This window comes from Natrix helvetica (genome assembly GCF_964273705.1).
Source record: "Natrix helvetica genome assembly, chromosome: 9".
Lineage (NCBI taxonomy): Eukaryota > Metazoa > Chordata > Lepidosauria > Squamata > Natricidae > Natrix > Natrix helvetica.
The window spans coordinates 5,973,471-5,990,373 of record NC_138560.1 but is presented as its reverse complement, the minus strand read 5'-3'; the positions used below and the strand labels follow the sequence as shown (position 1 = coordinate 5,990,373).

Here is a 16,903-nt window from a genome sequence, read left to right as displayed (position 1 = left end):
GGGTGGGAACGGAGATTTTGCAGTATCCTTCCCCTGCCACGCCCACCAAGCCATGCCCACAGAACCGGAAGTAAAAAAAAATTGAATTTCACCACTCATCGGAATGCATATTGTCTTTGATTAGGTGCCATGGTGTCCTCGAATTAACGAATTAACTCTTGACGACTGCATGGCCAAATTCTCACCAGTTCAACCTGCCTGCAATAAGAACCCATTTATACTTCTTGCAAGAGCTAGGGGTGCCCCCCCAGTGGTGGGATTCAATGTTTTTTTACTACAGTTACAGGTTTGCTGGGCGTGGCATGGCTTGGTGGGCGTGACTTGGTGGGCATGGCAGGGGAAGAATATTGCAAAATCCCCGTTTCCTCCAGATCGGCTGGGACTCAGGAGGCAGAGAATAAATGGGTAGTCAGAGGTGGTATTTACCGGTTCCTGGAACTACTCAAAATTTCCGCTACCGCTTCTCCAGAACTTGTCAGAACCTGCTGAATACCACCTCTGGCTCCCACTTCTCTTCCTTCCCTCAACCTTGCTTTGTAGAGTTGCATTTCTCAAGGCTGGGGCTTCTTACTCAATTCCAAACAGAATCTCATTCGTATTGTCTTCCTTTTCTTTTGAGGAGAGAAATAGTCTACTTTACTGTGTCTGGAAGCCTAGGGATTGACCATCCCCAAAAAAGTCTTCTCCGTCCCAAGATCGAAGCGAGCGGAATTGCCCATCTCCAATGCCTTCTCTTACGTTGGGCTGCTGCATTGTGGGAATGCTGCTATACCTCAGCGATAAAAGTAAGGAAAAGTTCTTAGAAGCATCCTTCTAAGTCAATGTTTCTCAACCTTGACAACTTTAAGATGGATTGACTTCAATTCCCAGAATTCCTCAGCCAGCATCACCTAAGATTTTGGCATTCTTTCGTGAAATCTGTTGTATGGTTCAAAGTCACACAGCTGACTTTCATGCCTAAGGCAGGATTAGAACTCACCATCTCCTCGATATTGCCAGCTTTCATGTCTAAGGTGGGAGACTAGAACTCACCGTCTCCTGCTGATTGGACCAAAGCCACCCAGCCAATTTTCATGGTTAAGGCGAGACTAGAACTCAGAGTCTCCTGCTTTCTAGCCAGGTGCCTCAACCACTAGACCCAACTCCCTTTTTGCTCAGTGGAGTATGAAAACCTAGAACATGAATTAATTCAGTCCCGAAGCCTCAAACCAGCTCCTATGAAGACCTAACTAGGCGTTTGCACAACCTGTTAAAGTAACTTAATCTTATTCTTTTTGGGAGTGATTTGTGTAGATGTGTGGATGTGCTTTTGCGTGTTTGCATTGCCTCTATTGCTTCATGGCCCGTGCAAATCTTGTAATCAGGATAAGTATATTGTGGGAATCTAGAGTCGTGGTGGCGCAGTGGTTAGAATGCGGTATTGCAGGCAAATTCTGCCCCCAGCCAGGAATTCGATCCTGACCTGCTCAGGGCTGACTCAGCCTTCCATCCTTCTGGTATTCAGACTGGTTCAGACTGGTTCTCCCAAACCGGTAGTAGAAACTGCGGGGGGCCTTCCCACAGGTAAAAAGAGGAGCCGGATTGTTGGGGGCAAGAGGCTGACCTTTGTAAACCGCTCAGAGAGGGCTGTAAAACAATGTGAAGCAGTATATATGTCTAAGTGCTATTGTGAGATACAAACACCCCCATTTCAAATGTGCTTTCTAGGGAAATAGTCAAAGGTCCTTGCATCACCTAGCTTGCATTCATGAGTGTTTGGATTGGGGGGGGGGGGAAGGCAGCAACCCTAATTTTAACGCTGTCCAAGAAATACACACACACACACACACACACACAGAGAGAGAGAGAGAGAGAGAGAGAGAGAGAGAGAGAGAGAGAGAGAGAGAGAGAGAGAGAGAGAGAGAGAGAATCTGTCGAATGAATGCCTCAATTCCTGCTCCCTCCTTTGCTTTTAGGTTGGTCTTTAACATGTGAAGTTTGCAGAAAAGCTAAGGAAGATTGTCGTGGAGAAAGACAACTGTGCTATTTTTTCTTAGACCAGTGTGGTGTTTTCCAATCAAAAAACTACAAAAGTAAGCAGAAAAGGTTTGGCCCTACACAACGGTCCCCGTTTTTCACGTGGCCCCTTATGGGAAAACGAATTGCCCAACCCAGAGATGGTATTCAGACTGGTTCAGACTGGTTCTCCCAAACTGGTAGTAGAAACTGCGGGGGGCCTTCCCACACACTCCGGCTCTATTTAGGCCCGTTTTCAAATGAAAGCGCATTGACGGAAGGCCAAGCGCCTGCGTGGACGCACGCGCACTCACACTTGCGGACTGGTAGGGAAAGTACCGTATCTTTCAGACTATAAGGCGCACCAAGATCTCGAAGAGGTAAGTAAGAAAAACAAAATTTTTGCCTTCCCTCAGTCCCCAGCAGCCCTCTGCAGGCTTCAGCAGGGCTGGGGCAAGGCAAAAAAAGCCTCCGTTTTTGTGAAAAATAACCCTTTTTTCACCCATTTTTCACAAAAGGGGGCCTTTTTGCCTTGCCCCAGCCCTGCTGAAGCCTGCAGAAGGCTGCTGGGGGCTGAGGGAAGGCAAAAAAAGCCTATTTGTTTTGCGAAAAACAACCAGGTTTTTTTTCGCAAAAATGGGATGCGGGAGGCCGAAAATGGCTGTATTCGGTGTATATAAGATGCACCAACATTTTCACACTCTTTTGGGGGGAGGAAGGTGTGTTTTATACTCCAAAAAGTACGGTAAGTGAATACCAGCCCTGGCTCACCCCTGGTTAAGTTGTCTCTGGTTGGAGAGAATCAAGCCATGACCACCATTTAGGATGGAAACATTTCTTTCTCCTTCGTCCTCCCAGGTGGAAAATCTATGACAAGGAAAGCCTGTGTCCAAGCTAATAGCTGCTATGAGAATATCACCAGTATCGACCTGGGGGACAGAGGAATTATCGCATCGAAGCTCTCTTGTTGTCGGGGTGCCTCGTGCTCAAAAACTTTGCTCCCGTGTATGTATGCCTCTCTCTACTCAACCGCTGAAAGGACTATGTTGTAAACAAGATATAGTCTCTTCCTCAGCACGGACAGTGCAGGTATTCCTCGACGTACGGCCTCAATTGAGCCCAACATTTCTGTCACTAAGCAAGACAGCGGTGAAGTGAGTTTTGCTCCATTGAGCCTTTCTTGCCACAGCTGTTAAGGGAATCACTGCAGTTTTTAAGCTAGTCACCAGGTCTTTCCTCCATTGGCTTGGCTTGGCAGAAGGTCACAAAATCACATGACCCAGGACACTGTCATAAATATGAGTCAGTTGCCAAGCGTCTAAATTTTGATCATGTAACCACAGGGATGTTGCAATGGCCGTACGTGTGAAAAATGGCCATAAGTCTTTTTTCCCCAGTGCCATTGTAACTTCTAAGGTCACCAAATGTAAGTTACGGACTACCTCAATTCTTCTTCTTTTTTTTTAACAAAATAATTCAAGGAAGAGGAATTGTGGTTCACAAATTGAGTTTAGGTTTCCCAGGCAGGTAAGCAAACACATTTGCACTATTTAGGAGACGCAAACCACCTCGATTTCACTAGCCAGCCTGAATTATGAGCAATAGAAATGTACCGTATTTTTCAGAGTATAAGACGCACCGTTTTTCCCTCAAAAAAAGTGGCTGAAAATCTGGGTGTGTCTTATACACTGAATACAGCATTTTTTTGCCTCCTGAAGCCCCGCCCTCTTCACCAAAATGGCCATGCAGGAGGCTTTCAGAGAGCTCCTGGGGGCTGGGGAGGGCAGAAATGAGGGAAAAACAGGTTGTTTTTTGCTCAATTTTGCCCCCCACAGCCCCCAAGAGTACTCTATAAGCCTCCTAAACACTATGCATGCAATTTTTTGATGAAAAATGGGCCATTTTTTGCTTGTTTTTTGGGGGGGCACTCCCAGGAGCACTCTGCAAGGCTATTCATGCCTTTTTTGGGGGGGAAAAAACCGGGCCAGTTTTCGGGAGGTTTGCACAATGCAAAAACCTTTTTTAAAAAAAATTGCCTCTTCAAAACCTTGGTGCATCTTATACTCCGGTGCGTCTTATACTCTGAAAAATATGGTATATTGTTAGTTACTCTGGTTTGGCTCAACACACCTACATGATTTCTTCCTGGTGTTGCAAATCAGGCATGATGGTGTCATTTTATTTTTTATTTTTAATGCAGTGCCCCTTGTAAACAAAACACTGAACGGGAAGAAATGCAAAAGCTGTTTCTCCAGAGACCGTACCTATTGCTCGTGGGAAGAAAAAATTCCGTGCAAAGGAGATCAGACGTACTGCCTTGAGCTATACGGAGAAGCTGACTGGGGTGGATATGGCACTTTGCAAGCGCATGGTAACAAAGCTCTCTTCTTTTCCTTTTTTCTTTTTCCTGACTTTCGCTTTCTCTCTTTCTCTCTCTCTCTGTCCCACAGACCTAGCCAATTCAGGATGGGCCAATTCACCGAGGCCAACTCGTCATGGGACAACTTAACAGTTCCATTTAATTTTTGTAACGTCAACAAAACATTCTTTTAACTTTTGTCGTTCTCAGTTCATTCTGCCCTTCCTTTTGCACCAGTGGTGAAATTCAATTTTTTTACTACCAGTTCTGTGGGCGTGGCTTGGTGGGCATGGTGGGGCTTGGCGGGTGTGGCTTGGTGGGCAGGGCAAGGGAAGGATACTGCAAAATCTCCATTCCCTCCCCACTCTGGGGCCAGCCAGAGGAGGCATTTGCCGGTTCTCCGAACTACTCAAAATTTCCGTTACCGGTTCTCCAGAACCTGTCAGAACCTGCTGAATTTCACCCCTGTTTTGTGCCCTTTCTTTAAGGATTCTATTCCACTCTTTCTTTAATATTAGCTTAGCTCTTGTTCCATAGCAAGTTGTCCTGTGGTTAGTTGGTCATGGAGAGTTGACCATGGGGAGTTGGCCATCGTGAATTGTCATAGCTAATGCCATATTTTCCCAAGATTGGGGGACACCTGTGCGATCCCCGACAAAGATGGAGTTGGGTCAAGGAGTGGCCAACAGGTGCCATGGGCATGCTTCCCTGCTCCCCAAAGTATACTTTGTGCCTTTGAAGGCAGCCACGGCATTCTCAAGTCTTTGAATGATCAAAAGTTAATTATTTGGGGCGCTAAACCTATGACTGGTCACTTAGCAAACTTTGGAAAGTACAATGGACTTCCTGAGGGCTTCTTATACCCAAATTCCTGTATTCTGGCAGCTGCTCTCCACCCCATCCCCATGGTCACGTGATCACATGTTGAGCACTTTACAACCAGCTTGCATTTACAGCAATTTGCAGCATCCTGTAATCACGTGACCGCATTATGATGTTTTGGCTGAAAACCAGCATTTCTATCCGGACTGTTTGCAAAGCGCAAACATAGCAAACCGGTACCAACCGGTATAGGAACCCATCCCTGAGTGATACTCATTATCATCAGGGCACTTGGCACCATGTCCAAGAATTTTATAAGATACAACAACAAATTGCAGCTTCCTGCAATAACGCCAGCGGAACTGCAAAAAAACTGCACTACTCCGAACATCGTATATTTTAAGAAGGTCCTTGGTTGATACCTAGGATGCTGGCAGCAACCCCTATCAACCATTAGCACCAGTCAATGGTATTTGTAATGCATTTTTGAATGTTCATGTTTAATGAATAAAGTAAATAATGATAACTTTATAATGGCATTATCACAGCAGGCAGGATGTGGGATATGAAGTTCATTGGCTAGGCTGGGTGTGGGGGAAGAGTCTGAAGGTGACTTTTTGCAATTGTCTCCACAGAGGACGTGTCCACCAAGGTATTGTTTGCCATGCAGGGCTGCGTGAACCCCGCCTTTTGTGAGCTGTTTCATGAGGGATCTGTCTACTTTGCCACACTCTTTCTAATGGGTGGAGGACGCTGTGGGCCAGCCACTTCAAAAGCCACAACGGTTCCATCCCACAGAGTCGGCTTCTTCTTCCAAGCGTTTGCTGGACTCTTACTTGTGGAGATCTATGCTTGATGGCTCGCCCTTCAGCACCTGAATCCTGCCTGAGACTTTTTCTCCTGGACAGCCTCTTCAGGCCTTAGGCAGGTCATAGTCTCGACAGAATAGGAAGAACTCAGATCATTGAGTTCTATATATCAATTGTATAAGGGGTGGTTTCTTTGGCATCTTGGTAGCCCACCAGAAGGAGCAAGGCAAGGGCCCCGAAGTCTAGCATTCAGGGAAGCGAACGTTGACACATGATGGATGAAGGGCGTTTGCATTGTGTAGAGCAGTATTTTTCAACCTAAGCCACTTGAAAGATAGGTAGACTTTAACTTCCAGAATTCCCCGGCCTGCTGGCTGAGGAATTCTGGAAGTTGAAGTTCATTCATCTTAAAATGGCAAAGGATTGAGAAATACAATCTCAGTAGACACTGTATTGGTCTCTTCTCACAAACCGTTAGTTCTGAAGAATGGAGGGACTTGAACATGGTTTTATGCTGAAGAATGGGGCCCCAGGTGTATTACACAACCTGTTTCCTGGTTATGTTGATGGCCATTATATGATTTTCTTTTTGGCTTGTTGTATTCTTTGGTTTATTTTTGTATCTTTAGGTACATTTTACTTATTTTAATGTTATGAGTGCCCTAGGTCATATAGACTATACAAATGAATTGAATACATCTTTGGAAAAAAAATCAGTGTCTCGTCTGGATCATTGGGAGCTGGGAGATCCTGTTTCATCGTTGCTGGAAGTGTGAGTGTACATGTGTAGTGACCAAGTTGATGGGTGTCCTTTATTGTCCTTTATTATATAAAGGTTGTTGATTTCCTCCAGACATTGCTAACTTTCTGTTGGAGAGCAGCCATCCCAAATGAGAGGAGGGATCAAATGAGGAATTAGCCTAGACTCATTGCATAAACACAAGAGGGCAAGTTGTCCCTGCCCCTTGAGCCTTATCTAGTCTTTGCAGGGTAAATCTGCCAGTCTGGGACGATTCCTGTAGAATAGGCATAGAACAATAAAGTAGCTAGTTTGAAATCTATACATGCGAGTCTTGTTATTCATACTTGAGACCAAGTTCTTCATTGAGTAGTGTGATATGGATGGCTGTACCAGTTTTTTGCTTGTATTTTCTCCTCCCTTCCCAGCCTGACCTCTGGTTAGATACTGTAGATACGCCATCATCCTAGACGTAGCCCACCTTTGACCCTGATGGCCAAAACAATACGTATCCTAGACAAATCATCAATGTTGTTGACTACTGGTCTCAGCATTCCTAGTCCTTCACCATCCCTCACCCTTCAAGTTGCCCATGAACATGGTTACCGTCCAATAAATGTCCTGTGTTGAAGTGGGCAAAAAAACCACCACCATCTCACTGAATGACTTCGAGCTACTTGCTTTCTCTCCATCAATCTACCTCACAGGGTTGTTGCGATAAGGAAAAATTAGAAGAGGGAGTGCTATGCATATCTCATTGGGCTTCTAGAGCAATGCTTCTCAACCTTGGCAACTTGAAGATGTGTGAACTTCAACTCTCGGAATTCCTCAGCCACAGGGATGCATATCTTAACAGATAACAGATTAACAAAGAGTCGGGAGGGATCTTGTAGGTCATCTAGTCCAACCCACCACCCAAACAGGAGACCCTACACCATTTCTGACAGATGGCAGGCCAGTCTCTTCTCGAAAGCCTCCAGTGATGAAGCTCCCACAACTTCCGAAGGAAACTTCTGTTCCATTGGTTGATTGTTCTCGCTGTAATAAAATTTCTCCTTATTTCTAGGTTGAATCTCTGTCCAGTCACATTTCTAAAATGATACTTTGGGGAATAGAAGAGCTCTTTTAAACATATTTTGGGGGAAGGAAGTGCAGTTAACCCCATGGTATTGTTGGAAAGAACATGGACAGTGTTTTTGGATATTGCCTCTCTCTTTTTCCCTATGCTGACTGGGGAATTCTGGGAGTTGAAGTTCATCCAGGTTCAGATAGTCAAGTTTGAGAAACACTGTTTTAACAGTCTTCTGGGAATGGAAGTCTATATATCTTCAAGCTGCCAAGGTGGAGAAACACAGGTCTACAAGTAAGGAGGCTATAAATCCATCAAATAAATAAAATAATTGAAATTAATGGTGTTTTTTTTTTAAGATTAGCTTTAAGATTAGCTTTCATATAACCATTTCAACCACACCGCTTTCTCTGGGAAGAAAGCCAAAACTAAAATTAAAGCAAAATAAAAATAAAGACAAACGGGCAATCCAACACAGCCCCTTGGCTTCTTTTATTTTCTTTTATTTTTTTTTAATTTCTAAGAATTAGTTAGCAGGAAAAATCAGCTTTCCATTCAGAGCCATTCCAATGGTTCTATTGGATGGCATTGCTGGCCTTCAGATTCCAGAATGGTGACAGTATTAATTGGAAGGTGTCGTTTTGAAGGCGTCCGTGCATTCAACTTTTATCAGTTCATTTCTACGTTCTTCATGTGTCCTATTGCTCAAGGTCAGTTCTGGACAGGAAGAAGTGCATCCTTTGATATTATAAGCGATGTCTCCAGGATCTGCAGAAAAAAAAACCAACAAGATACAGGTCAGAAAAAACAGAACAACCGAGTTGGAAGGGACACTGGAGTCTAGACCCATGATGGCGAAGCTATGGCACACAGGCCACAGGTGGCATGCAGAGCCCTCTCTGTGGGCATGCCAGCTGTCATACAAGCTCAGCTCCACTGTGCATGCCCACACCCCAACTGCCAGCCAGCTGATTTTTAAATCTTTGCCGTGTACGCGCGGGAGGGTGGCGTGAATGTAAGAGACACCTGCGCATGCACAAGGGGGGGTCGTGTGTGCATGTGCGGGGGTGGGGGCATGCATGGGGAAGAGCATGGGGGGTGCCGGCCCATTTTTGGTCTCAGGAGGCTGTAGGGAGGCCTACTAGGCCCAAAACGAGGCATGTGGGGTGTCACACACGCATGTGCAAGGGAAAAGGGGCGCACAGGGTATCACATGCGCAGGCGTGCGGGGGTGTCGCATGTGCATTGCATTATGGGTTCAGGCGCACACTCATTCTCTTGCGCGCACGCGCACACAAAATGGTGTAGCCATCCCTGGCCTAGACCAATCCCATTCTCCAACAGGAGATCCGATACCATCCCTGACAGATGGTTGTCCAATCTCTTCTTTAAAACCTCCAAGTGAAGGCAAGCTGTTCAACTAATTAATTGTTCTCACCGTCAAGAAATCTCTCCTTATTTCTAGGTTGGTTCTCAACCTTGGTCACTTGACAACGGATGAACTTCAAGGCACAGAATTCCTCAGCCAGCCATATTGGCTGGGGAAATCCTAGGAGTCCCTACATTTTCAAGCTGTGAAGCTTGAAAAACATTGACTTAGGACAGGGGTCTGAGGAATTCTGGGAGTTGAAGTCCAGTAGTCTTCAAGTTGCCAGGTTTGGTGAGCCTCCTGTGGCTTAGGGGGTTGTCATATCAGCATCCTTCACTTATTATGCCACCTCGCACCTCCCTGCCCATTAAACATGTCATATGACATATGAACATGTCATGCTGCCCACACCTTGGCATCATACTTTTATAGCCACCTTGTAAAAAGATGAAATCATTACACAATTATATAACACACAGTGATGGAATTTTGCAATTTGGAACCAGCAGCTGCTGTCTTTGCACCTTAGAAAAATATCCTTGCACTATTATTTCTCTTGCTACCAAAGATTGCAAAATGAACTGGGCTGTTTTGTGTGTTTGTGTGTATGTGTGTGTGTGGGGGGCATTTCTATTTTGCAGTGTTGCGGGGGAGGCTCTGAGCATCCCCCTATATGAACAACCCCCCATCCCGCCACGGCAGAGGTGGTATTCAGCAGGTTCTGACCACTTCTGGAGAACCGATAGCGGAAATTTTGAGTAGTTTGGAGAACCGGTAAATGCCACCTCTGGCTGGCCCCGCCCCTATCTATTCTCTGCCTCCCCCAGTCCCAGCTGATCGGGAGGGAATAGGGATTTTGCAGTAACCTTCCCCTGCTACGCCCACCAAGCCATGTCACGCCCACCAAGCTACACCACACCCACCAAGCCATGCCCACAGGACCGGTAGAAGAAAAAAACATTGCCCCACATACGGCATCATCCCTTGCCTGACTGCTGCAGCAGACAGTAATATATATATATATATATACATATAAATAAGAATTACATCTTTCTTTTCTGTATCCCACAATGTTAATGCATTTGGTTTCAGTTCCTTTGCAGATAGCTTCATGTTCACTGCTGTCCTCTGAGAATAGACCAAAAACGCCAGGGCAGTAATATCCATTTGGATGGGAGAAGGGCAGTCCTGCAAAATAAAACAACAACAAAAAAGGAAGTGAAAGATGAGCAAAAAGATCGTCCATGCCAAAAGTCTGTGAATTTCGTGGACGCTACTGTCTCCTTTTTCAAAATTGCATGCATTTACAGTGCTTTGTAAACTTCCTGGCCTCCAGAGGGCCTCTGGGGAGGGCAAAAACGCCCCCCCCCCCGCTCTTGTGCAGAAGGCCGACTAGGCCACTCCCATCCTGGCCACACTCAGCCAGCAACCAGGCAGAGAACCCCTTGCTAAAATTCTTGAAGCCCACCCCTGAATTCCACTCTATATGGATGGAGAATGGGCTTTGTGAAGGTGCTTCAACCTGGCTTGTGAAGAATAAGCTTGCAAAGTTCTTTAGATCTTTGCGCTGCCCCTATTCGGAGAAGCAACTTGGCAGATTGTGCTTCACTGTTTTTTTTTTTTTTAAAGCAAACACCAACTGAAGCTCTCCTCAACTTGTCTATAAAGAAGTTTGAGACGTTCCAGAATGTCCTTAATTAAATTGTTAAATCTTATCTTCTCCTTATGAGTTCCAGAGTTAGCAAGTAGAAGCGCTGTCTAGCTTGATCAACTGAAGATTGCCAGGCTCCTTAACTCTGGAGCAAAAACTGAGCAAAGCAGAAAGCCATGTTCCACAACCACTTCAGTTCCCGGAATTCCTCATAAAATACTATCAAGTATTTTGTCTCATGTTTAACCTCTGAATCATCCCTCTTTTCTATCTTCTTTCAATGAACGTCCATATAAGGTTTCAGTCCTTTTTTAAAAAAAGAAATCAAACCCTTTCTAAAAAATTTCCCCCTCAGACCAAACTGCTCAACTCCACCCTTTTTGCAACTTTAATTAATTTCTTAAATACTTCCAGTGTTGGAGCAGTCACAACTTCTGGAAGCAAGTTGTTCCACTGATTGATTGTTCTGACAGGAAATTTCTCCTTAGTTCTAGGTTGCTTCCCTCCTTGATTAGTTTCCACCCATTGCTTCTTGTCCTGTCCTCAGGTGTTCTGGAGAATTGGAGAATAGGTTGACATCCTCTTCTTTGTGGCAACCCCTGAGATATTGGAACACTGCTATCATGTCTCCCTAGTAGTCCTTCTTCTAATTAAACTAGACATACCCAGTTCCTGCAACCGTTCTGCATATGTTTTAGTCCCTCATCATCTTTGTTGCTCTTCTCTGCACTCTTTCTAGAGTCTCCACATCTTTTCTACATCGTGGTGACCAAAACTGAATGCAGTATTCCAAGTGTGGCCTTACCAAGGCTTTATAAAGTGGTATTAACCCTTCACGTGATCTTGATTCTATCCCTCTGTTTATTCAGCCTAAAACTGCTTCTTTGGCAATTGCTGTACACTGCTGGCTCATATTTAAATGGTTGTCCACTAGGACTCCAAGATCCCTGTCACAGTTACTAGCATTGAGCAACGTACTACATCATATAATCTCCGTGGCCTGCTGTTCTTATGGAATTGTAAACTCCTTAACCTTCCTTAACCGGGAAGCTGAACTCCTTAAATCAACATCAATAGATTGGCAAATTGGATTTTTAAAAAAGTACCCGTAAAAGATTATCAGCAAAGACTAGATCAGTGTGTATTGTTAGATGGCGAGGGGAGGAAGTTTTGCAGGGCAGGAAGGAAATCCGGGCACACACACAAAACCCCCATAGGACCCTTTGAAATAGGGAGAGTGTTGGGTCCCAGACCTTCTGAGCAAACATACCAGGAAATGAGTTGACCTCACACTTTTCTTCTTCACAACAATTGATTCTTCCTCTAAAATAGGTGTCATGTCCAACATTTACATCGAAGTGCTCAAGTTTGCACAGGCTGGATGAGAAGCAGTTCCTATGGACGGTTCGGAAGGAAATCGGTGCTATGCGGAGGAGGAAAAAGAAGGAGAAAGAAGTTAAGTTGGTGGATTCATGGAGTTGTAGAAACCTCCCACCCAAGGCTGTTAACAGTTTAACCATGATAGCGGATAAAAGTTTTAAAGGTAAAGTTTCCCGTCGCACTTAACTGCTAGTCGTTCCCAACTCTAGAGGACAATGCTCATCTCCATTTGAAAGCCAAAGAGCCAGCGCTATCCGAGGATGTATCCGTGGCCATGTGGCCGGCATGATTAAACGCTGAAGGCGCACGGAACGCTGTTCCCTTCCCACCAAAGGTGGTTCCTATTTTTCTACTTGCATTTTTGATGTGCTTTCGAACTGCTAGGTTGGCAGAAGCTGGGACAAGTCCCGGGAGCTCACTCCTTTATGCGGCACTAGGGATTTGAACCGCCGAACTGCCGACCTTTCTGATCAACAAGCTCAGCGTCTTAGCCACTGAGCCACCCTTTTACCCTTAATAAAAGCTTTAGGGAGGGGCAATTCTGAAACATCCTGAATAACTTGTGTGAAAGCCTTTCCACCTGTCTGCTGGAGATTACAGGCAGTCCTCGACTTACAACAGTTCACTTAGTGACCGTACAGTTACAAAGTGGAAAAATTGACTTATGACCATTTGCCGCGTTTATGACCATTCCAAGCTTCCCCGCGTGATTTACATTCAAATGCTCGACAAGCAGTTCATATTTATGACGGTTTGCGGTGTCCCTGGGCTCCTCTTTTGCGACCGTCCGACAAACCAAGTCCATGGGGAAACGAGATTCATTGAACAACCGTGCTACTAATTTAAGAACTGCAAGGCTTCGCCTAACGGGCAAGGAAAGTCGTAAAACGGAGCAAAACTCACTTCACACATTTCTCAATATACATTTTGGGCTCCATAATGGTCGTAAGTTGAGGACTGCTCCTGATGTTCTTCCAGATGTTGATCCTGCCCGTCCTTTCTCCGTGGGGTCCCTCTCTGTCTTGCAGTTCACCTTCCATCTCCATCCCTCTCTCGCTTTCAGGGTGTTTGGGGGGGCCAAACATGCCCTTGAAAATGCCCCCCCAAATAGCCTGAAAATGACTTCAAAAACGGCCAATAAACAGGCCTGGTCTTCAGATTACGGTGCTCTGGCACACAGATGCACACAAATTCCGGTTTGGGCAGTCGGTGCTGAAAAGGTTTGCTTTCACAGCTCTAAAACATTTCAGACAAAGGTTGTCTAATCTCTTCCTAAAAACCTCCAGTGTTTGGAGCATTCACAACTTCTGGAGACGACTCATTCCCCTGATTAATCGTTCTAGCTGTGAGGAAATTTCTCCTTAGTTCTAGGTTGCTTCTCTCCCTGATTAGTTTCCACCCGTTGCTTCTTGGAGCTTTGGAGACTAGCTTGACTCCCTCTTCTTTGGGGCAGCCCCTCAAATATCAGAATACTGCTATCCTTTCACCCCTAGTCCTTCTTTCCATTAAACTAGACATATCCAATTCCTGCAACTGTTCTTTCTACGTACGGACAAGGACCGTGCATGTGGTCACCAGCTCAAATCCCCTGTTGAGAAAGTTACTCGGCCAGGAAAGGAGACCGTAGAAAAGGTTCTCCTTTTATTGGAAGGAAACGAGGGGAGCGGTCACTCTGGTTTTACCTGGCGAAACCTCCAGCAACACCTTGCCGCATTGATCTTCTGGAGAGTCACACTCCGTTAAGTAACCATCGCAGTCTTTTCCAATGTTGTGACAAACGTCACATGAGCGACAGCTTCCTGAAAAGGAGAAAAGAAAGAAAAGAGCGTGCCTGATTAATTCTATTATCTTACGCCTTCCCCAGGGTGCTTCGTTATTTTTAAATGTCAGGGCTGATCAATTACTTGCGAGGAATCCAATTCCTGAAGAGCTAGGTTTGGTTAGAGTGCAGTACTGCAGGCTACTTCTGCTGACTGCCGGCTGCCTGCAATTTGGCCGTTTGAATCTCACCAGGCTCAAGATTGACTCATCCTTCCGTCCTTCCGAAGACGGTAAAAAAATGACCCAGATTGTTGCGGGGAGGGCAATAGGCTGTTTTCTCTGTAAAACCACTTAAGAGGGCTGTAAGGTTCCGTGAAGCGGCAATTAATTCTAAGTGCTACTGATATTTCACTTCTCATCCAAGAAGCTTCTTCGGTTCTGAACCGAAGCTGAACTGAAGAAACTTCTTGGATGAGAAACAAAACATCTTCAAAGAAAATCAAAGAAAGTCCAGTTGCCTCTTGAAAAAGCACCTTTGGGACAACCATGACCTGGATGATTTAAGAATCTCCGTAGACATTTCTGCTCGTGATTATGATTAGCAAGAAAAAGACAGTATTATACCTGCCTACCAGGGATGTCTCAAGTTGAGGATTGGGAAAAGCTGAATAGCCTAGTTCAGTCCTATCCAGTACACATTACCAGGCTCAAATTACCCTATTTCAGACACATTTAGTGAAGACCCACCATTTTTGGGAGAAAGCTGTAATACTGAAAAAGGTGGAAGGAAAGAGAAGATGGCATCAAACAAGCTGTGATGTCCTTCAGCTCTTTCTAAGTCTTTACAAGACGATGCTACCAGTTACACTGGAGTGAGAATTGGAAGAGTAACCAGCGGAAACAGCTAACTCATCCAATTTATCCAGAGGAACTGGTCACAGCCACACCCAATATTCTTCTACCCCTATCCTTTTCCAACCAACTGATTTGGTTATTAAATAATACACGTAATCTCCAAGCTAATTTAATTACAATACAATTCAAGTAAGTGGAAAATATTAGTGGGTAGTTATCGGTCATTAAGCTGCCATCAAGTCTTAAAAGTTAAAAGGTACTTAGGGATTAGGCCTGAACTGGATGTGATAGCAGGAGTAGGAAGGTACATATTACTCATAAGGATGTCTATATAAAACTCAGTTTCTCAAGGTTTCCATCTTTTCAAGACCGGGTGGCCAGAACTATGAGGAACTGAGGTTTGCTTAAGTGCAGCTAGAAGCCTGCGCAACGTTTTTGCATGCCTATTTCCAGATGATTACATAAATTCCTGCTTGCCTCCAAGCAGATGGCATGTTGATGAAGATGGAGAAATTGAGAACATTGAAAACAAGGCAATAGAAGACTCGGAATCCATTTGTGTAGGACATTCTGCAACCTCATCTCCTTACCTCTGGCTACAAAAATGAAAAGAAGACAGACGATCTGTAGAGATTTCATGGCTCAAGATGAAGATCAGAGCTGGATAGGATATGTTGACCTCCGTGAAGTTCTGGACTCTGCTGAAACCAGAGACTCTTCGCAACAAGAAACAAACACAAGTTTAATAATGGGAAACCCCTCCCCATAATGTAGGGCCAGCCCACAAAACCAAAAGCAAACATAAAGTTGGCTTGACCGAAAACCATTTGAACTTAGGTGACCCTCTAGAAAATTTGCAATGCTGAGGCCATAGCCATGAAAACAATTATATTCTTGACATTGGCTCAAGCCATTGGGTTTTACCTTTTTATCTCTACTCTAAGCAAAGTCCAATAGAAGCCGTCATGTCAAACAATCAAGTCCTGGGGCCAACTAAAGATAAACCAGGTTGAGGTCAGTAACCAGAGAGGCATCATCATTAGTCAAACAGTTCTGGGCTCGAGACAACATTAGCAAGGACTCATTGATGAATCGCCCCAGGCTCAGCACCTAGACAAGAATAACCTTGATTTTATTTATTCATTTACCAAATTTCTACACTGCCCGTCTCACTTAAATGACTCTGAATTTTTTTCCCAGACAACATCATGAAAGAATATGAAAAGCAAATTTAACAGATTTAACAGATTAACAAAGTTAGAAGGGACCTTATAGGTCATCTAGTCCAACCCTCCGCTCAAGCAGGAGGTCCTACACCATTTCTGACAAATGGCAGTCCAATCTCTTCTTGAAAGTTTCAAATGATGAAGCCCCCACAACTTCCGAAGGAAAGCTGTTCCATTGGTTGATTGTTCTCACTGTCAGAAAGTTCCTCCTTATTTCTAGGTTGAATCTCTCCTTGGTCAGTTTCCATCCATTATTCCTTGTCTGGCTTTCAGGTTCCTTGGAAAATAGCTTGACCCCCTTCTCTCTATGGCAGCCCCTCAAATATTGGAAAACTGCTATCATGTCTCCCCTGTTCCTTCTCTTCTCTGGACTAGCCATGCCTAGTTCCTGTAACCAATATTCATATGTTTTAGCTCCCAGGCCCCTCATCATCCTGGTTGCTCTTCTCTGCACTTTTTCTGGAGTCTTTTAACATCTTTTTTACAGTGTGGTGACCAAATCTGGATGCCGTAGTCTAAGCGTGGTCTTACTAGGGCTTTATAGAGTGGTATTAGTATCTCCCTTGATCTTGATTGTATCCCTCTGTTAATGCAACTTTGAATTGCATTGTTTTTTTTTGGCTGCCGCTGCACATTCCTGGCTCATATTTAGCTGGTCATTCACTAAGATCCAAGATCCCTCTCGCAGTCACTGCTATTAAGCCTGGTTTCCACCCAGTTTATATGTGTACTTTTGGTTTTTCTTACCTAAGTGCAGGAATGTTCTTGAAGACAGTTTTGAAAACAAGATTAAAATTTACAAATTACAAGTAAAAAATAAAATAAGCGTTAACAAGGCTAAATATTTAGCAAGTGGCAAGGACTGCCC

The 16,903-nt window shown here is 44.6% G+C and overlaps 2 protein-coding genes and 1 long non-coding RNA gene across 3 annotated transcripts in view; 2 read left to right on the top strand and 1 right to left on the bottom strand.

Moving 5' to 3' along the window:
* The first annotated feature begins 682 nt into the window (after positions 1-682).
* LOC309397086 (phospholipase A2 inhibitor and Ly6/PLAUR domain-containing protein-like) lies at positions 683-6,551 on the top strand. The gene is made up of 5 exons (XM_081962810.1): positions 683-785; positions 1,956-2,072; positions 2,854-3,000; positions 4,196-4,366; positions 5,812-6,551. The coding sequence occupies exons 1-5, from the start codon at positions 725-727 to the stop codon at positions 6,030-6,032; spliced, it is 717 nt and encodes a 238-aa protein (XP_081818936.1). The 5' UTR covers positions 683-724; the 3' UTR covers positions 6,033-6,551.
* Positions 6,552-8,256: 1,705 nt separating this feature from the next.
* Positions 8,257-15,560, bottom strand: LOC309396827 (phospholipase A2 inhibitor gamma subunit A2). The gene is made up of 5 exons (XM_081962295.1): positions 15,400-15,560; positions 13,876-13,992; positions 12,084-12,236; positions 10,210-10,350; positions 8,257-8,561 (listed from the first exon to the last, which is right to left on the bottom strand). The coding sequence occupies exons 1-5, from the start codon at positions 15,446-15,448 to the stop codon at positions 8,416-8,418; spliced, it is 606 nt and encodes a 201-aa protein (XP_081818421.1). The 5' UTR covers positions 15,449-15,560; the 3' UTR covers positions 8,257-8,415.
* Positions 13,999-16,903, top strand: part of LOC309396831 — a 155,481-nt gene continuing 152,576 nt past the window's right edge. Inside the window, exon 1 of the long non-coding RNA XR_014176159.1 lies at positions 13,999-14,138. This is a non-coding gene — a long non-coding RNA (uncharacterized lncRNA). The remainder of the gene's footprint in view (positions 14,139-16,903) is intronic.